Below are 21738 nucleotides of genomic sequence, written 5' to 3'. Positions count from 1 at the left end.
TACAGGGGCAAGTAGGACGACTATTAGTCATGACGAGGTTCCAGGGGCTCCGCTCTCAGGCTCTAGAAATGTTTCCCTTGGATTTTCAGGAAAGCCTATTGTAAACGAGATATCAAAGCCAGTTACTCTAGAAGTTGGTCCATTGTCCCGAACTACTGATCTATTACTTACGAAGTCATGTCCAGAAAATTTGTTAGGCATTAAGACATTGAAAGAATTAGGTGCAGTTATTTGTTGTTCCCCAGAGGGAATACGTTTGTTTTTGCGTGACTTTAAGGGTCACTATGTTTTACGAGATTTTGATCCAAGATTGTCTAATGTTCCGCAGCATCTATGGGCGCAAGGTCCAACTGATGTTGGTTTTATGCAAATCACACCCCATCGTGTGACTCTCAAACCAGGTATTGTTTTGCCACGAATCAGACAGTACAGATTGCCACCTGAGGCTGTAGCAGCCTTATCCAAAATTATTGACGAGCTCATTGCTCAAGGAGTAGTTGTAGAAACTGACTCCAATGTATGTAATTCTCCTATCATTCCCGTCATGAAACGTACTGATCCAAATGCACCCCCAGTATATCGATTAGTGATTGACCTTCGAGAACTCAATAAATGTATCATTCCCCAGTACCCAGTTGTCCCAGATATTTCTTCCCTATTGACAGCCATTGATTCTGAGGCTACATTTTTCACAGTCATAGACCTCAAAAACGCATTTTTCAGTGTTCCAATTCATCCAGATAGCCAGTTTCTTTTCGGTTTCTGTTTAAATGGAAGGAGCTATAAATTCACACGAGCTCCTCAAGGTTTCACAGAAAGTCCTAGTATTTACAGTCAAGCACTTAAGAGACAACTAGACAATATTCACATGCCAACTGACACTGCCCTGCTCCAATATGTCGATGATCTACTGATCACAGCCCGTTCTGAACGTGCTTGCGAGCGAGCATCACTTACAGTTCTGTACTTCCTAGCCGAGATGGGGCACAAGGTGTCCCCTTCAAAGCTTCAATTCTGTGTCCAGCAAGTGATCTACTTAGGCCACTTACTGTCCAAGTGGGGTAGGCAGTTGACACCCGACCGTATCCAGTTAATAGCGAGTCTTCCTCAGCCCAAGACACAGAAGGAGGTACGTGCTTTTATCGGCCTCACTTCTTATTGCAGACAATGGATTCCTCAGTATGCATTTCTAGCCAAGCCACTGATACAGTTAACGACACAGGAGGCAGCCGTATCGACTGTCCTCCCTTGGACATCTGAACATACACTTAGTTTTAATGAGTTGAAGAAAGCTTTATGCCAAGCACCTGTTTTAGCAACACCGAACTACAGTAAGCCTTTTACACTTTTTGTCACAGAACGTGATGGTACTGCATTATCTGTTCTCACCCAAGATCAAGCAGGACAAAACAAGCCCTGTGCTTATTTTTCGAGCACACTAGATCCAGTAGCCCAGGCGCTGCCTGCGTGCCTCAAGTCAGTTGCAGCCACAGCTCTAGCTATCAGACAAAGTGATTCCATAGTGTTAGGACACTCCCTGACAGTACAAGTTCCACACTCCGTGGAAGTTCTTTTAAACCGAACACAGACTCAGCACTTGACTATTGCACGTTTAACAGGTTATGAATTGACACTGTTCCAGCCACACATAGAAATCAGACGCTGCAACGTTCTAAATCCTGCTACACTGTTACCGTCAGTTACTTTAAATCCTGCCACACATGACTGTGTGGAAGTTGTTAACACTATGACAAAGCCAAGACAAGATCTGACAGATATTCCATTACCAGATCCCGACCTGACACTTTATGTGGATGGTTCATGTATGAGAACAAGTACAGGAGAACTAGTAGCCGCGTATGCAGTGACTACTGACACTGAAGTTATTGAAACACACCGTATTGACACCCTGTCTGCTCAGGCAGCAGAGCTAGTTGCTCTGACACAAGCCTGCATACATGCCAAGAACCTGAAAGTTAATATTTACACAGATTCACGCTACGCATTCGGAGTCGTACACGACTTCGGAGTGCTCTGGCAGGAGAGAGGTTTCATGACTTCTCATGGAACCAAGATTCAGCATGGTTTCCTTATTCAAGCTCTGTTAGATGCAATACATTTACCGACAGCTATCGCTATCATGAAGTGCAAAGCACATACGAAAGTTACTGACATTATTTCTCAAGGAAACGATCTAGCGGATCAAACAGCCAAACTCACAGCACAGACTCCAGACACTCCAGTTAGCAAGACACCGACATCTACTCTAGAACAGACTACTTGTATGACAGTTAAGGACCCTACCCAAGATGTCATAGATATCCAGTTACATGCTACTCCCGAAGAAATTAAGAAATGGTCCGAACAAGGAGGGGTCCAGACAGATCAGGGATGGGTGACGAAGGGAAAAGCCACATGGTTTCTCCCCGACTCTATGGTTCAAGTCATTATCCATACCGCACATAGTCCTGCACACTTAGGAGAAAAAGCCATGTTAGACAGTATCCAGAACATTTGGTTTAACAAGCATTTACGAGCTGCAGCCAAGCAGAAAGTCCGTACTTGTATGATATGTTGTCAGTTCAATCCAGGTAAAAGTGTCCCGGTGGAACAAGGGGGATTCCAGCCTCCTGACCACCCTTTTGAAGTCCTCCAGATGGATTATATTCAGATGGAGCGATGTCGAGGTTTCAAGTATGTCCTTGTAGTTGTATGCGCTTTGTCCAGGTGGACAGAAGCATATCCAGTCCCAGATTACACAGCCGCGACCACTGCCAAGCAGTTGGTTCGTGAATTCTTCCCCCGCTATGGACTCCCTAGGGTCGTGTATTCTGATAACGGCCAGCCATTCTCATCTGAACTAATGAAGCACGTTTCCCTTTTGTTAGGGTACCAGTGGAAGTTCCATTGTGTACGCCATCCAGAAGCAGCCGGTCTCGTAGAGAGACATAATCAAACCTTGAAAATACGTATTGCCAAAATCTGTCAAGAAAAAGGTGTAGACTGGCTAGTAGCCCTGCCAGTCGCTCTATTCTATATGCGCATGGTCGCACATTCCAGATCAGGTCTGTCCCCTTATGAGGTCGTATTCGGCCGCCCCCCAAATATGTGGGGTACACCTAGACCCCGAAGTATTACAGATGTTTCCAGTAATATGCTGACAGATTACCTAGCTTCCTTGATGTCTGCCCTACACTCTTGTCGTTCACAGGTTGCCGCCGCATTTCCCGACAATACTGAAGTCAAGCCACATGAGGTCCTTCCTGGCTCCCTGGTTTTAATCCGGATATTTCGATCGTTCAAGTCCGCTGGAGCCTCGCTGGAAGGAACCGAAGTTAGTCCTTTTGACCACCCGTACTGCCGTCAAGTTGGAAGGCAGGAAGGGGTGGGTGCACCTGTCGCATGTCAAGAAATTTCACGGACTCCGACTAAAAACTGTTTCCAAGAACATTTCCAAGGATTGTCAAGATTTTAAAGACTGCCAAGATACTATTATCAAGGACTGTCCCGCTATTGACTCTGATTCAAAGGATTCCCTGTTAGAGAAAACTCCACAGCAGGAGTATAAACAGAAGCTTCGGTCTAGTAAAATAAGTCAGCCAGTTTAATTGTCTAAGTCCCCCTGGGTGAAACGGTTAGACAGGTATCTGATATGTATGAGATAGACCCCCATAGTGAGAGAGTTAGTCAAAACTCAATCCGATGTATCGTTTTTCTAAGTTTTATATTGTTTTTAACTTTGATGGTTACCTGTACAAGTTATGCATTTCATTTATGTTTTCCAATTTCTCATGTAAATAAGTTTTCTAATGCTACAGTAGAGCACACGTTTAGTGATCTGCCTCCTCACGAACTATCCTATCGTCTTGCTATGCGCAACAATACGTTTATCCGTATGTTACATTATTCACATCAGACCAGCAATGCCACTAATTGTTGGGTGTGTGGTCGACTCCCCCCTTTCCAGACACCGAAGGGAGTGCTGCCACTGTTTCCTTATCCATTTTCACATAATGGTTCATGTGGAGCCTGGTCCATGTTAACGTCCTCCTCAACAGATATGTCCTTTCTGAACAGTACATGTTTTCCAGACAAGCAAGGTCTTCCCCACAGAACAGGGTTAGATCTAGAAAATGAAGTTTATAATTTGGGTAATTATTCTTCGAATTTCATGGTTCTGAATGTTCAGTCTGATCCTACTCCAGACTTACCTGCTATTTCAGTATTACCAGTCAAAGGCGAATTATGTGTCCGAAATAATGGTTCCGCACATGTGGGACATAGTGATTGTATTACCATTATTAAGTATAGTGACAGTGGGAAATCTATTTTCAAAGCTTCACGTCATTCTTATTTTGTTTGTGGTCAGACCGCATATGTTCGTCTGCCCCTCGATTGGGATGGAACCTGTTACATTGCCTTCCTACTGCCACCAGTTTTCCTAGCCCCATCCGATTATCATAGAAACACACATCTAGTACACATTAGACATAGAAGGGAGATCGAGTCCCCGATTGTCGATCAAACTGAAACTGCTCTAGAACAGTATACAGACTTCAATAGAGGTTTCTTCTTCTTTATAGGACCTATCCAGAATAGTAAGTTAATCCGTAGGTTAACCAGAACCCTTGAAGCAGTAGTGAATGAGACTGCCTCTGCCCTAGGTAACTTAACCGAAGAACAATCTGCTATGAGATTTGTCGTGCTCCAAAATCGTCTCGTTCTTGACGTCATACTGGCCGATAGAGGAGGAGCATGTAGAGTCATCGGATCTAGTTGCTGCATTTTCATTCCTAATAACGCGCCGTCTGTTTATTCAGCTATAACCAGACTTAATAAAATTGCCCATCGGTTACACCAGAATCCAGGCACCTGGACATGGTCCGGTTGGTTTTGGAGTATAATTTCTGCCTGGGGATGGAAAGTACTGTCCTTTCTAGGTATTGCAGTAGCGATTATATTCAGTTGCTGCCTCTGTATACAATGTGGCCCTGCGATTTGCGGCATTTGTGCTACCTCTTGTATTCCTAGTCCCAAGTCCCGTCTTAGATCCCGTTCCAAGACAATTCGAGACGAGCAAATGATACTGTATGAAATGATAGATGGTATCATGAATATTGATGTTTCCTGATGGAAACGTAGTGACAAGGAGGGAATGTGGAAAAGTAAATTTTGCCATGTTCTGTGTCCCTACATGTTCCCCATCTTATGTTATATGTGCATGATTAATATGCAATATGTATTCCCCATGATCGATTAAAGACGCAATTACAGTTGTGTCCATCTCTAGTATGCCAGTTTTCAGTTCTCGTTAAAGCTACGAGTACTAGGCCTATGTAAAGTTATGTTGCCACGTTTTACAGTGTGCACGTTAATTAATTGAAAAGTCTCCGTTTCTAGGCTTCAAAAGGGCCCGGACACCAGATTCAGCTCCTGTCTCCTGAACCCTCGCTGAGGAGCGATACAGCCCCCACCTGTATCCCTGACCCTTCACTTACTTCCTGCCTCACAGTGCCCGGCCCGGCTCGGCCTGGCTCTGCCTGCCAGTCTGCCAAGAGTATGTTATGATTCTAGTTATCAGTCCAGCCCTCCTTCTCTGCATTCCTAAGCTACTGAATCGCATCAATAGTTTCCGTCACAGTCTAGCCTTTACGTCTCCATGTAAGAGAAATACTGTATTTATGGTCATTTAATATTCCTCAACACGCACTACATGTAGAATAATGCATGCACCAGTCTTAGAGTCTGTTAGCCTTTGCCCTGATAACTTTTGGACTCTGTCAACATCAGATACTAGATAGTGTTTAGGTACATGTCGCTCTGACTCTCCAGACTTTCGTCTCTCCTTCTAGCTCAGAAGTCATAGCCCCCAGCTTCTCCCTAGTAACACGTCATTGCCAGCTTGCGCGCACCACTAGGTTAGAGGTCCCGGCTCCTTAGGTAGCCCCCTCCATGTTTCCGCCCCATTTATGACATATTCCGTTACGTTTACATCACATGTCTATGTATACGCCTCTTGTTACACCTACTTTCTGCCTTATCTTTCACGACTGCTACAGGCCCTGCCCACTGCTACGCCTATTGTATTGAACATCATGTATTTTGTTTAAGTATATATACTTGTGCACTGTTATTAAAAGTTGCCATTCCTTTGTCCCTGCCCCGTGCAGCGCTGCCATCCTATTCCCGTGCAGGTTGTCCTGTTCCTGTCCTTTATGCTGTATTAAACCTGCAAACTCCAGCTACCTCGAATCTTGACTCTTATTTATTGAGCTATCTGTTATTGTATATCCAGTCAAAAATAGAGGTATTATTTATTTATTTACCACACTTAAACAAATTTTCTGAAGTGAAGCTTTGGTGAACAATCTTACATTGTTTGCTGCTACTCTATCCTATGTTTACCAATCATTCCTTAAAGCTAAGGCAGCATCATTTATTTACCACAGGATTGTACAAATAGATGCAATTGCCAAGAATCCACCTGGGTTATTATACAAGCTTTCTGGCGATAACTGCTCCCTACTCATCATGATCAGGACTGATCGACATTTTAACAGACACTACCATAGAACATGTTAATTTAATCTGCATTGGCTGTTACACTTTTTTCATGTCTTTTTCTTCACATATTGTTACACCGAGGGGTTTTATCATGCCTACATCTTGTAACTTCTGTAATTCAGGTCCTGAAGCCCAGCGCTTAAATATAAAAAAACAAAAATAATTTAAACCCAGAACTTCTGCCCAGTAAAGACACCATTAACTGGATGGTCATCTTTAAGCATGAGAGGTTATTTTTAGGAAATTGAGTTCATGTTCATTTTGGTTTCTTTTTAAACCTTTACTAGTCCTGAGTATTTATTTCTTTAAAAAAAATTGTAAATGTGTGCTGTAAGGCCACTTTGGATTTAGGATTTAGCCAGCTGCAGAAAGGATATTTTGACAGTTTAATATCTATTTTAGATATTCCCATCCCAAAAACTCTATACTCTTTACTTGTTTCTTCCTGCAAGAACGATCTGTTTGTCTTGACATTGTTTGTTATCAAGAACTTCCAAGGGCTTTTCTCCATATTGATTAGCTTGGAAATGACAGAATATCTTATTTCTGTGCACGTTAACATAAAGTGCGTCCTCTTTTGTATCAATTGTGGAATTAATAACATTAATCTACCGCAGTTTTCTTTTTTACCGCTCTCCAAATACTGCAGTTTCTTTCATCGGAGAAATCTGTAGCACAATGTCTCGCTTCAGTGACCCTTTCTACAACCATGCGTACTCCTTGCGCTTCAAGCTCATTCTCTTTCTTTTTTTATTTTTTCATTGAACTTTGCTCATCATACAGTGAAGGCAGTAGTCGAATGGATCTTTCAGTGTATACAGTGAGCAGACAACATTAATGTGCTTGTCCGTGGCAGTCTGTATAAACGTAGCCTTCTGGGCTTTCAGAAAGCTCAACTGCCCACTTGCAGCAGATATAACTGTTGTGATCTCCCACTTAAAGCTCCTTCTCTAGCCCTGTAAACCTACTGTTGGCAAGATGGGCCTTAGATGGCAATGCCAATTTTTTAGCAGTTCAGTCTATAGACAAAGGAAAAGCAGTTAGCTAAGAAAACTAGCCTATATTGTCTGCCATAGAAAGAACAAATACGATTCTCTCTCCCTGATGAAAATCTAGGCTGCATAATCTTTGTTGCATGAAGGACATAAGTAAAAGTTCTTGGTATAATGTGCCCACTGCAACAATCTGTGTGCTTACTTACCTCCAAGCCACAAATTGAATCCCAGAGTCAACTAAGGCTTTCACCTGTTCGAGGTCAATAACATTATTACATATGAATTTGAGAAGAGTAACTGGTTTGTTGAAAGATCGTGGGTGCAAGTACTTGTAAAAAATGTATTGATATTATTCATACGCTATATACACCACCTCGCAGCGCTAAGGGTACAACATGGTGTATAGTGTTGTACACTGTTGGAAATGCTCCTTTTTGGAAGCTGATCTACCTTTTGGTCTCATGAGAAGAGTAAGGGCTCTCTCACCTCTCTATGGTGTATGGACTGAGCCCATGCTATGTGCTTTGCTACTGGTTGTTGATGTTGTCCTTTGAAGTATGTCTTGCTTTGCTGTCCAAATGGTTCTTGCTGCTTGCATAGTTCTACTCTTCCTGTTGGTGGACGCGCAGACATATGGCTGCAACAAACGAAAGACCTATCAACAGTGCATCATTTGGTATGCAACAAGCCTGTGCTGTGTAAGCATTGGTTATTCAGCGTGGCGTGGCATCAATGAAAATAAAATCCAGTGCCCGTGAGGGAGTGCTACTTTCCTTTGAAAAAAAAAAACTCCCCAGTGTTCCAGGCCATGTATTTGGCTTTCTTTTGTGAAGTGGGTTCTGGTTCCTTGTGCATTTCTGGCTTTTTCATCTTTCTCTACTGAAAGTTGCATAAATGTGGCGTTTCTCTCTTGGTTAGCCTGTCTGTTATTTCTTACCCATTACTGTAACATTTCTTTGAAGGATTTGTTGCCAGTCAGGGCAGTTATGCCTGGGACTCAACTATCGTATTGTACATACATAAGATGGGTTCTTGAGGCACACATGGCTAAACCACACATGCCTCTAAAACGCTGGCCCAACAACTAATGCATCTGAACACATTCCTTTACCATGCAATTTCCTGGTAAGGGCTTGACTGGTAAGGAATGTGTAATAAAGATCACACCTTAGCCCCCCTGCCCTGAGCCCTAAAAACGACCCCAAACCCTAAATACTACCACACCCCCCCCAGCCCTAAAAACTACCCGACCGCCCTTTCCGCTTAAGCCCTAAACACTCCCCCAAAACTTAAATATTACCCTACCCCTCTGAGCCGTATACACTATCCTGACCCCGCCCTCCCATGAACCCTAAACACTATTCAGCCCCCCTCAGCACTAAACACTACCTTGACCCCCACTTCCTGAGCCCTAAACACTACCCCAGGCCCTAAACACTACCCCAGGCCCTAAACACTACCCCAGGCCCTAAACACTACACCAGGCCCTAAACACTACACCGACCCCAAAGCCCTAACACTACCGTGACCCCCAAACACTACTCTAAACCCCGCCTCCCTAGCCCTAAACACTACTCAGACCCCCTGAACCCTAAAAACGACCCCACCCCTTAAACTCTACCCTGCCCTTCTTACGAGACTGCATCCTCTCCTGATCCTTCCTCTTCCTGTACCCGCCCATCCCAGCATCTAGACCGTGCCCTGCCTTATGCGTGGTTAAGGTAAGTGTGGTTCCTCTTGCAGGGAAACGGCACGCGTGGCTCAGACTGCATTATAAAGGCCATTTCCCTTTTGTGAGGGTTGTATGGAGATCGCTATGGGGCTAATGTGAAAATAGAGTAATATGACCCTGAAGGCAATTAGAGAGGAATAAACTGGAGGTAATGGGAAAGGTATAGAAACTTTCAGCGGCAGGGAGTAAGATAGTGCAGATTGAGACAGACAAAATACTGAAGGAAGCAAGACATAGAAGGACATAACTGTGTAGGTAATGAGAAAGATTGACTGGAACTTGGGAAAAGAAAAAAAGACGCGAAACAACTGGAAAGAGATTCAGACACCAAACCACAAAGAGAAATGGAGTAATTATAAATGGCCCAAAGCAATCGAACTTAAGAACACACAGCTAGTAACATAAGGCCTAGTAAGTGTGTGTTAGTGTTAGTGTGTGGTTTAAATAACATTATGCCACTGATTCTGTGCAAATGTTATTTTGGAAGTAAACCCATCCACGTTTGCCTTTTTAAATCATTTTGATAAAGTTAGTTATTTCAGGTTTTTATGAGGGACCTAATGCACTGGTGGGAATCTCAAACATTCAAAATATTAGGACTGTCTCCGGCTTTGCAGTTGTTTAAAGTTGAGCGATGAATATATTTGCACAATTCATTTTTCTTCCTGCCTGGAAAAAAAGTTTGATCCCTATTCTGATTTATGAGTTTATTGTGTGTTGAGTTTTGCAAATACTGTCCAATACGATTCCATAATGATGGATAAAACTATTTGCCTTTTTCATTTTCGGGCGAGGAAAACACTTATGCCGTCTGTCTGGCGGCTATAGTTGTAGTACACCGCTGTTTGAGAATTTTAATTTTTTTAGAAAGCAGAAAATCAAAGAATAGTTCGCATGATTTGGTATTATCTTAGTTCGCTGGGCCAGCCGACTGCTATAAGTGCAACATGTCAGTGATTCTCTGCAGGACGTAAAACGTGTTCCAGGAGCATGCTGAACTTTCTCAGCTCGAGGGCAGACTACTGTTTGATGAAAACCATACCATGTTTGTAAAAGATCTTGTTATTAAATAAAGGGGGAGAAGTTGGGCTTGTGGAAAGAGATACATTAGAATTGCCAACCTAAAAGAAATATTATTTCTGTTTCAGGGTCGCTGTTCGAGAGAGAACTGCAAGTACCTTCATCCGCCAACACACCTAAAAACGCAGCTCGAAATAAATGGCAGGAACAACTTAATCCAGCAAAAAACAGCAGCAGCTATGATTGCCCAACAGATGCAGTTCATGTTTCCAGGGGCACCTCTTCAACCAATGGTAATTATATTGTGTAGTTCACAGTATATACTTTTGGGGCTTTCTGTAGAGATTTTGAGTCTGTTTTGATGTTTAATAACGAGCATAGCCTTTCTGTATTAGAGGTGCAAGAATTATAATTGTTTGCATAAAATGTAATATTGTTCTGTAGTAGGGGATCTCTGTGTATAGTCATAATCTAGTGAATAGTCCCACCCATGTGCGCGGACTCCGGAGCAATCAAAAATAATAATCTCTTAAGTTGTCAAAACATGCAGAACTGCACAGACACTTAAGAGAGAATTTAAAGACAGATAATGCAGCCTATATCCACAGGCTACACTGTCCAGTACTTCAACTAGAAATTCCACCAAAATCCACAAACAGCACAGCCTGTTCAGGGTTTTCTTACAGAGAAAACCTTGCCTTTGACAGCAAAACCCTCTGGAATGATAGAGAGGAAGAAGTGGACAGACAAGCCCCATAGGCTGCCATTATGTGGCTCAAAACAGGATACTGTGCCTTTAAGAGAACTTTCCAAAAGCCTCACAGTATCCCAGAATGCACTGCAGGTCCCTTTTACTTTCAGTTCTTTTTGAAGGCGTAACACGCCAGACCTGTATCATTTCTTACATGAATATCTCTCTCCACCGGGGAGGAGGGCGGGCGCTTATGACTATAACAGAGATACCCCTACTACAGAACTGGAGTTACAGGACAGAAACTACTCCTTCTGCAGTAGGGGATCTCTGTGTATAGTCATAATCTAGTGAATAGAATGGCAAGCCCATCCCCACACCAAAGCGGCGGTGGGGAAAATAGAAATAACACCACTACTGTGCGAACAGATTTCGCAGCGAAGCCTGCCCAAACCGAGCATCTGCCCTGGCATCAGTGTCCAGACAGTAATGCTTAACAAAGGTATGGACCGACTTCCAAGTGGCTGCCTTGCAGATTTCTGCAAGTGGAAACACTACGGAGCAAAGCAGTCGTGGCAGCTTTGCCCCTGGTGGAATGAGCCTTAGGTTTACCCCCTAAGGTCTTATCAGCCTTTAGGCAACACAATTGTATACAGGACACAATCCACCTCGAGATGGACTGTTTAGAGGTAGCAAGACTGGTCCTGACTGATCCATAATTGACAAACAATTGGTCTGACCTACGAAATATCTTCGGTTTTATCCAGATAAAAATTTCAACACCCTCCTAACATCCAGGGAACGCACCCCGCGACGTCGAGGCACAGCCTGTCCAGGGTTTTCTTACAGAGAAAACCTTGCCTTTGACAGCAAAACCCCGTGGAATGATAGAGAGGAAGTAGTGGACGGACAATCCCCATAGGCTGCCATTATGTGGCTCAAAACAGGATACTGTGCCTTTAAGAGAACTTTCCAGAAGCCTCACAGTATTCCAGAATGCACTGCAGGTCCCTTTTACTTTCAGTTCTCTTTTCCGGCTCCTACTAGCAGGACCCTGGAGCATTAGCTCTTCTTTTTTGAGCTTTTTCTATACTATTTTTGTGATAATTTTGGATTTTTGCAGCTTCACTCGACGTCTTTGGCCTTTATCTGCATTCTGCTGTGTTTTATTTTTTGGGCAGAATTTCTGCAGTCTTCTTGCCTTTATACTATTTCTAGTCTGACAAGTGCTTTGTCTGCAGCTGTACTAAAGGCCAAAGCTGAAGCTCACAGAGTTTGTATTCTGTGCTTGCCTGTGTCTTTTGACACCGGTCTTCTCTGTAGCTTCTTTTCTAGGAGGCTTCGGCTCCCAGGTTTGGAACAGAGGAGTTTGAAGACCTCTTCAGCCTCTGGGTAAGGAGAGGGTAGGTCCTCTACCGAGTCCCATGCTGTGACTTCTGGGGTTCTCCCCAGTAAGGGCACGTCTGAGCTATGACGCGGTTCCGGTCGGCGTCGAGGACGTCATGGGGTGCCTCGACGTCATGGGGTGCCTCGACGTCGCGGGGTGCCTCGACGTCGCGGAGTGCCTCGACGTCGCGGAGTGCCTCGACGTCGCGGGGTGCGTTCCCTGGATGTTAGGAGGGTGTTGAAATTTTTATCTGGATAAAACCGAAGATATTTCGTAGGTCAGACCAATTGTTTGTCAATTATGGATCAGTCAGGACCGGTCTTGCTACCTCTAAACAGTCCATCTCGAGGTGGATTGTGTCCTGTATACAATTGTGTTGCCTAAAGGCTGATAAGACCTTAGGGGGTAAACCTAAGGCTCATTCCACCAGGGGCAAAGCTGCCACGACTGCTTTGCTCCGTAGTGTTTCCACTTGCAGAAATCTGCAAGGCAGCCACTTGGAAGTCGGTCCATACCTTTCTTAAGCATTACTGTCTGGACACTGATGCCAGGGCAGATGCTCGGGTTGGGCAGGCTTCGCTGCGAAATCTGTTCGCACAGTAGTGGTGTTATTTCTATTTTCTCCACCGCCGCTTTGGTGTGGGGATGGGCTTGCCATTCTATTCACTAGATTATGACTATACACAGAGATCCCCTACTGCAGAAGGAGTAGTTTCTGTCCTGTAACTCCAGTTCTGTAGTAGGGGTATCTCTGTTATAGTCATAAGCGCCCGCCCTCCTCCCCGGTGGAGAGAGATATTCATGTAAGAAATGATACAGGTCTGGCGTGTTACGCCTTCAAAAAGAACTGAAAGTAAAAGGGACCTGCAGTGCATTCTGGGATACTGTGAGGCTTCTGGAAAGTTCTCTTAAAGGCACAGTATCCTGTTTTGAGCCACATAATGGCAGCCTATGGGGCTTGTCTGTCCACTTCTTCCTCTCTATCATTCCAGAGGGTTTTGCTGTCAAAGACAAGGTTTTCTCTGTAAGAAAACCCTGAACAGGGTGTGCTGTTTGTGGATTTTGGTGGAATTTCTAGTTGAAGTACTGGACAGTGTAGCCTGTGGATATAGGCTGCATTATCTGTCTTTAAATTCTCTCTTAAGTGTCTGTGCAGTTCTGCATGTTTTGACAACTTAAGAAATTATTATTTTTGATTGCTCCGGGGTCTGCGCACATGGGAGGGACTATTAACTAGATTATGACTATAACAGAGATACCCCTACTACAGAACTGGAGTTACAGGACAGAAACTACTCCTTGTGTCCTGTCTCTGAGCTGATTTATGTAGATATGCACAAGTGTATATATATATATATATATATATATATATATATATATATATATATATATCAATGTATGTATCATGTTTTTACTATGAAAAAGCTGCAAAAGTGAAGGCAAAACATTGATTGCTCACATGTCATGTGTACACATTAATATGACTTGTTTTGGTAGTTATTATCAAGGTTTTGAGATACATTTTTGAGTCTGAAACTTAATGTTTAGTATGTATGCTCGCCCTATTCTGTGTGATCCACGTGGCATTTTTTTCTCTTACCTGTGCATTTCCCAAAGTTCCAGTACGGGTGTCTTTAAACCGGACCTTAGTTTTAGTGTGAGGCACATGGCCTGTCCATCTAATGCCCCTGAAGGCAGCCCTATCAGCCTCCAAACTTAATTGAAGTGATTGTATCTGAGTGAGTTAACAGGGGCCTTGTCTTGAGATAACTGGTTTATTTGCTTAAGAACCAGGTTGTCTTTTGCTTAAGAACCAGGTTGTTTTCTTGGCACCTTATTGATCTGAACATTCTCTTTGAGTACGAGGACGTTTTGGTTGGACATTGTGATGGTTAGCTCTGCTTTTCAGAGAGTGGAAATACACTGTTGGCAAACTCTATCCTTTTGTTGATCATGTTCATAACTGTTGCAGTGCTGGGTTGACCTCCACACTGCTGAATACCTATTGTAATTGTTTCCTTTCTTAGTGTGCCCAGCTGCCGTTTCCTATGATCCTGATGGCTAGCCCTGCGGGATGCTTTTTATGCCACAAAAATCAGCAACACTCTTAGTGCAGAAAAGGGTTCGAAATATTCCCTGGAAGTTTCACATTGTGAGTCCCAACTACTGAGGTCACAGACTTCTGCCCTTAAAGTGAGAGAGCGAAGCCCTAGATCAGCAGGAGCTTGGTCAATCTGGAGATGTTCTTCAAACTCCATTAGATAGCCACGTCACAAGTTTTAATTACCGCATGTGTCTCCCACCACTTTGTCATTTTGGCATACCTTAATTAAAAGTTATGACCATGCAATTATGCTGTGTTATACATGTGCAGCTAGGGTTCACAGGTGGATTTGTATGTTGTTCTTTGTTGATCTGGAGTGTTGTTGCTGTGACACCAAAAGATCAAAATACCTCATTTCACTCTGGTACTTTGCCTCCTTTGTATGCTGTTCTGAACATATTAACTCGACATCCTCTTCTGAAGGTACTGTGATCCCCTGTTGTGGGTTGCCTAATGGACCATACACAGGGACTTAAGTAGTATCAGGTTCGCAACTGGTGTATGTTTGAATGCAGTTACATGTATCCTTCCCCAAGTCCAATTATCAAATGAATCTCTACATTCTGCAGCACCTGAAATTTGAAAGTCTCACTTTGGGAATGCCCAAATAAAGGGTGTTACAATAATACGATCTTGCAAGGATTATTGCTTATTCTGCCATTTTTCACTCTTCTAAAGTCAAAAATTGAATTTTTTTTTTTAGCATTGTAAGTTTGGAAACATTTGCCCGAGATGGTTTTATTTACTTTTGTATTTAGAGATAATTTGTCATTTTGATTTTCTCGCCTACGTTTTTCACAACTGATTTGGGTAACGATGTTGAACTCACAGTTCCATGGCCCACAAACTATATAACCACCAAATATTCTTGTTTTGACCAAATACCAAAACCTCTATCTTATCTGAGCTAGAATAGGATCCCATGAGAGATGGTGTTAGTCAGCCACAAGTTCTAACAGTGTGATTGTTCCATCGCCTCCTTTTTTCTAAATTTCACTTTCTCGTCTACCAATATCAAAGCTGACCCAGTACTGTGCATAGCCCTGACACCAAACTGAACGGTCTCCAAGATCTTTTTTGGTTGTAGGAATATGAAGAGACTGCTATAACTTCTTAATTGGTGCCAGCAGTAAGGGTACTAGTAAAAAATAGGCAAGAACAATTGTATCAACTATTTGTTTTTTCAGGATACAGGTGATGATTGTGTGCTTCAACCTCCATGGAACTGAAGCTAATCTTAGAGAAGTATTGCACAGGTGTGTCAGACTGGTACCAACAAACCCGCTCCTAAGTGTAAAAGTGTAACTGGACATGGATTCTCGGGATGATCCACATTTCACTGATAACAGTAAGTCGAGGGTTCCTTGTGGGCTGAGAGACTTGAAATGTAACCTCATCCGTGCTCATGACAAGCTCAACTCGTCATGAGGCACGGTTGCGCTGTGCTCATGACGAGCTCCTCTCGTCATGACCCGCGCGGCGCTCCCGTGCGGGGATAATTCCCCTGCTGTGCTGAGTGTTCAATTAAAACAGGCGTGGTCATGATAAGCTGAGCTCGTCATGAGCACAGTGCCACTATGCTGCGTGACGAGCTGAGCTTGTCACGAGCACTGGGGCGCTGTGCGCGCCCCCCTCCCCCAGCACAGCGGGGGAATTAGCCCCGCAGGGAAGGGGTTAAAATTTCAATCTCCGAAGTCTGGCTAGCAGTAGTGAGCTCCCCCAGTCTCTGCACTACTCTCTCACTGAATGTTTCACACATCCTAAGTTTTTTACAGCACACTATTGCAAGTCCCTTGCATAGTCTGAATGCTTACATTTAGGCATTCCGGATAAGTGAAAGGGTTTACAATTTTGAAGATCTTCTTGATCGATTCTTAGATTCGCTCGGTAAAGTGCTCTTTTTGTGTTGCAGGTCTGTTTTTTGTATCTACAAAGTTCATTCAGATAGAACTTTCATCTCAGCAGCATACTGTTTGCAACAGATTTTTCCTAGTTGCTAACAATGTTGTTTCGCTTGGCGTATTATGTCTGAAAATCAAGGTATTGACTGTCTGTTTTGTGCAAGTTTATCTTCCATAAGTGGAACAACTACATCTAATGCTATTCTAATTCACTGACTCACTGATATGTTTAGAACTTCATCAGTTGTCACCTTAAAGTCAAACTGTCCATATATTTCCTCAAGGGCAGCCAACCACAATCCTGAAGTAATTTTGTTACCATCTTGCTGACTGGCCTGTAAGTTCGATGTTGTACACTCACATAAAAAAAAAAGGTAAGAAACCTGTGCCATAGTCAAATTATAGTTTGAGGCAACCTTATGTTCTATTTTGACGAGAATCGATGAACTCAATCGCAACATGTCTGTCTACTCCCAACGCTATGTAACCAATCACTGTCACCTGACACCAGGAAGGAGATAAAGATACTCTAACATTCAAAAACTTGACTGATGTGAATTCGTCTGATGGAACCTATTGAACTAAAGAAATAATCTCTGAAAACAACTGCAAACCCTCCTCCTCCTTCTTCTGTGTAATCTAATGATATTAAACACCTGGTGGGCTAGCCAATGTTGGATTGGACCTTTACTGCAGGGAAGTCTGTTAAAAAAGAAAAAAAACATCCATTTTGTGATTAAGAATGAGATCTGACATCTTTATATGATTATATAAGGATCTTACATTTAGCACACCAAAAGTTGTAGGAGATGATTAATCACCTTTAGAATAGGCAATGTGTCCCTGTTCTGTGAAGAAACAGGCAGCATGGCTAGCAGTGAGTGGTCGTTGGCAGACATGCCTATGGCATGCCAGCGGCTTGGACACCACACAGCCTGACTAAATACTGTGGAATTTAAAATGCCAAAAACCAGTGATGACTACTTGTGCAAAAAATGCAAAATGCCAAAATAGAATTGCAAGGTGAAAGTGCAGCCTTTGCAAGTTCATTTGCCAGAGGTCTCCTGATAGTCTTTGAGATACTGTAGGGGCGCAGATCATGCTCTGACACCTAACGACTAGTATCAAAATGTTGAGCCTTTAACTCTGTGTGCAGTTACAGTAGCGGCTGCTGCCGGGCAGTAGTGGTGGGCGGGGAGGGTGGATGTTGGAGAATAGTGGGGGGGGGGGGGGAGAGTAAAAATGCACTTACCTTCTCGGCGGTCGGCTTGCCTCCTTCGTCTTCGTCCAGGACGCAGAAACCGGAAGCACCCAGACCGCAGCCAATCATAGCGGTGCCTTACAGCAGGGTTGTGATTGGTCTGAGCACTGTGTTTCGAATCTCAGAAGGAGACTGGAAGCCTAGGCATGTTCCCCACCATTCTGTGTATTACCAGCCAACAGTCATGTGCACTTTACAGAGTGCCTCCCACTGACCTCTGCTCTGCAGCCAGCACAGCCCTGCCCCGCCCGCACCTTTACAGCCCCAGCGAATAATTAAAAATAAAATAACATTGTTATTATCATTTTATTTTTCCTGTGGGGCGACGATCCGCTGCCTTAGCGAGATAGTCAATGGTCAGTTTGACCTAAAAAAAAAAACAATGGCTAGGTGAGTTTTGTAAGGCCAATACTGGATTCACCCAGACAAACTGTGTTCTGGTGACTTTCCGCACATAGTAACACGACAACTAGCCTTGTTTTAGTCACCTTGGTGAGAAATCCACATTACAGGAGAATTAGCATCAATCTAACCCAGACATACATCAGCTTCTGTGGGATACTTCCATCTCTTAAGAGGCATCTGCTGTATGTGTAAGCTCTTACCCCAAGGCTTTTGTTCATCTTCTCAGTATTGTTGAGAGTGATGCATTGATCACGCTTTTCGATGTTTGTTAGTTTAATGGTAAATCATTAACCCCAGAATAAAACCTCAATGTTTGTTGTGTCAGTCATACCTACTGAAGATGTTTGCCTCTTGCTCCATCTTTGGCCCATGCAAAAACAACAGTTGATGGACAGAATGCAGAACAATGTCATACATTCACCCCAGTACAGAGATCTGGGCCTAAATCCATCATTTTTTTGCTCACCACACCACCCCTGTTCAGACATGGGCATATGCAAATCAGCCTTGACCCTGTGCCTCATGGGAACAGTCCAGCCCGAACTGCCATGTCATGTTTTCCCTGGACCGGAATCAAGCATCCTAGGACCGGTTTCTGGCTATCAGCGTCTTCAACCAGGATAGCTTGACTCCAGTGGCGTGGAGAGCACGGGACTCACGTCTGAGCATACCCGTCCAACTATGGGTGACAAATGCAAAAACAACAGTTGATGGACAGAATGCAGAACAATGTCATACATTCACCCCAGTACAGAGATCTGGGCCTAAATCCATAATTTTTTTGCTCACCACACCACCCCAGTTCAGACATGACCATATGCAAATCCGCCTTGACCATGTGCCTCATGAGAACAGTCCAGCCGAACTGCCAAGCCGATTCCGGTCCAGGGAAGACATGGCTTGGCAGTTCAGGCTGGACTGTTCCCATGAGGTACAGGTTCAAGACTTATTTGCATATGGCCATGTCTGAACTGGGGTGGCTTGGTGAGCAAAATAACGATGGATTAAACCCAGATCTGTGACTGGGGTGAATGTTTTGCCATTGTGCAACATTCCGTTCATCTTGTGTGTTTTCCCATCTTTGGACCTGGCACAAACGTCCCTCTCTGGAGGGAGGATCTATTGCCTGAGCAATTTTGTGTTGCAAGGGGAACTCCTTTCAGTAGCTGTTTAGGTGGGCAGATCCGACGTATACGGTGTATAACCCCCTATCCCCTTCTTTTAGAAACATTCATCGCCTGGTTTAACACCCCTCTTCTAACTGGGAACCAGTGGATCGTGAAATCGGGACAAGAAATAACACTTTAACCTCTTCTTAACTGATCGCATGCACTTCTCATACCATCAATTCAAAACAAACATTTATACTCCAAACAAGTATGACCTCCTTAACTTTTAAAGTTAACTCCTGCTACATGTATGTCTTTTTTGCGCTTGACCCTCTACTCTTCACATTGTATGTCATTCTGTGCTTCCGGCAGCCCTCCCAAGTGCCACGCATCAGGTGTTTGACTAACTCATTTCCGTATGGTGGTCCGCATCCCTGCACTGAAATGCGAGGTCACGCATATTAGCCTATGCCAAAGCGCTGTGGCCCAAGCGCTGGCTGCTCATTTGTAATTACACTAAATTGAAGTGGTACAGGCAGGCAGCACACGGTGCGCACTTTTGTGCATACTTCATAGGGGCTAAATGAGATGCTTCATGTATGTAAGCATGTATATTATATGTAATTATGTAGCACTGGATTCAATCACCGCACGGCATACCTTTCACGAACGTCAAGTGGTGCCTGCCAATGGCTTCTACAGAGACATTGAGGAGACATTGAGTTCTGTCAGACTCACAGTTAAAGGGCGAGTGGCACGTGAGCGGGCTGCAGTTAAATTCAGAAAAGTGGTTGCTGTCTGATTCATGAGCTTGCGTTGCTGCGGTAAAGAATACCACGGCACGACTGACCCGATCCAGCTGAGCCTACCGTGGCTGCAAACAAACATCCGGACGCGCACTGCGGTGGCCGAAGTGGGGCCGGTAAGCCACACCTTGTAGAGCGCTTCGTCCACCTGGCCCACCCTACTGGCGTTCCTTCAACCTGCAACAGAAGCCTCAAGTAGGAGTACTGAAGTCACCCGAGGTGCAGCTTTGCCTCAGAGTCCGTACTAGTGAACTGCCTGTCACAGATCATCCCCGCCAGCACCCTTATTAGAATTCACATAGGTCTGCCTTGCCTGTTGTTCATGTTGCTTTTCAGCAACAGGCACTGCTCAAGAGGTGTAGTGTCAGTGATGCTTACACTTTCTGTGGCGGCTGCGGACAGATTGTTTGGCCTTAAAACTCACCACAAGCCTCCTGCTTGAGTCGCTCATTTTGGCATGGTTGGAAGCAAAGGTATTTCTCCGTCCTGAGATTTATTTTGCAGTTCATTGCAGCTAAGTGAATCCCCACTGTCCGCATGTTTAATGTCACAAGTAACTAGATCCCTAAATCCTATTCAGAGTCATGAATGCCAGCAGATCCTCCTTCTGTTCACTTCCTGTAGCTTTTCTCCTATGACCATCCTAAATTTATCAAACGCGGATTCACCCAATGAATGAACGAGTCACATATTAAAGCAGAGAAAACACCCAATGAATGAGTACCTGCCTGCCCTCTGTTACTGAGAACCGCAGTCACGGTTAGTGCCTTTCCTCTACTGGACCTTTGTAGCAGTTTTACGATCTTAGTTTCTCCTTGCTCAAATGTGTATAATTTCTGATATTTGTTTCCCTCGTATACATTGCTTGAAAGTGTCACTCCTAATCGTTGAAATGTCATAATTACACTGAAATCATGAAAATGTCACACCTAGCAATCTGAAACCTTGGCAGCTATGTTCCGGTAAGCCTTATATTACCCAGGTTTAAATTTCCCTGTTCTCCATTTTCTTACTAGTCAGTATGCACACAATTCAACCGTGGTAACAGAAACTTCAGTTGTTTATAGAGCCCAATAAGTAATTTGTTTACAAATTCAGTAGCAGTTTGATGTAGGCTTTGTTCTTATTGCTTATTAACAAAAAATTGAAGTCATAATCCATGGCAGTAATTTGTCACAAAATGGACAACAGACAAAATAGAGGGCAGTGTTCATTCAGTAAGAGAAAATATTTAAAGGCAGTTACCACACCTGTAAAACGAAAAGGGGTAAACGTCAATGATTGTTCGGTTAAAATTCAGAAGTTGAGATTCGGAACCTTTACATTTTAAAGTCGGGAGCACCAGATTTCAAAATTGCACGTGGCCAGCAAGTTTGTTCATTTTATCAAAACCAATGATTGAGTCACCGCTGTTCACACTACTACAAGGCAAAACCAAAGGGGAGTATTGAACTGGAATGGCATGGTGAGCAAAAAAAGCGATGGATTTAGGCCCAGATCTCTGTACTGGGATGAATGTATGCCATTGTTCTGCATTCTGTCCATCAACTGTTGTTTGATGGACAGAATGCAGAATAATGGAAGAGGTGTGGCGCCGCGGCCAGGGCGACTGATGCTGGAATCTGGGGACCACGGTTCGATCCCCGGCTCCGGCGGCAGGTTAGCCCAGCACCATGTGACTCTGGGCAATAGCTCGCTTAATCTTCCCGACGGCTCCCAGCGCCTAGAGACCCTTACGGGTGATTGTGCGCTTTACAAATGTG

At 43.8% G+C, this 21738-nt stretch overlaps 1 protein-coding gene across 42 annotated transcripts in view; it reads left to right on the top strand.

The window, feature by feature from the left end:
• Nucleotides 1-21738, top strand: part of MBNL2 (muscleblind like splicing regulator 2) — a 564932-nt gene that overhangs the window by 379721 nt on the left and 163473 nt on the right. For all 42 annotated transcript variants that reach the window (XM_078657944.1, XM_078657951.1, XM_078657948.1 and 39 more), the window contains one exon: nt 10440-10604. In XM_078657944.1, the coding sequence (XP_078514070.1) occupies nt 10440-10604 (165 nt within the window). The remainder of the gene's footprint in view (nt 1-10439; nt 10605-21738) is intronic.

The sequence above is a fragment of the Lissotriton helveticus genome, chromosome 8 (assembly GCF_964261635.1).
Source record: "Lissotriton helveticus chromosome 8, aLisHel1.1, whole genome shotgun sequence".
NCBI classification, from domain to species: domain Eukaryota; kingdom Metazoa; phylum Chordata; class Amphibia; order Caudata; family Salamandridae; genus Lissotriton; species Lissotriton helveticus.
The sequence above is the reverse complement of the archived record's forward strand: the minus strand, read 5'-3'. Positions and strand labels throughout refer to the sequence as shown.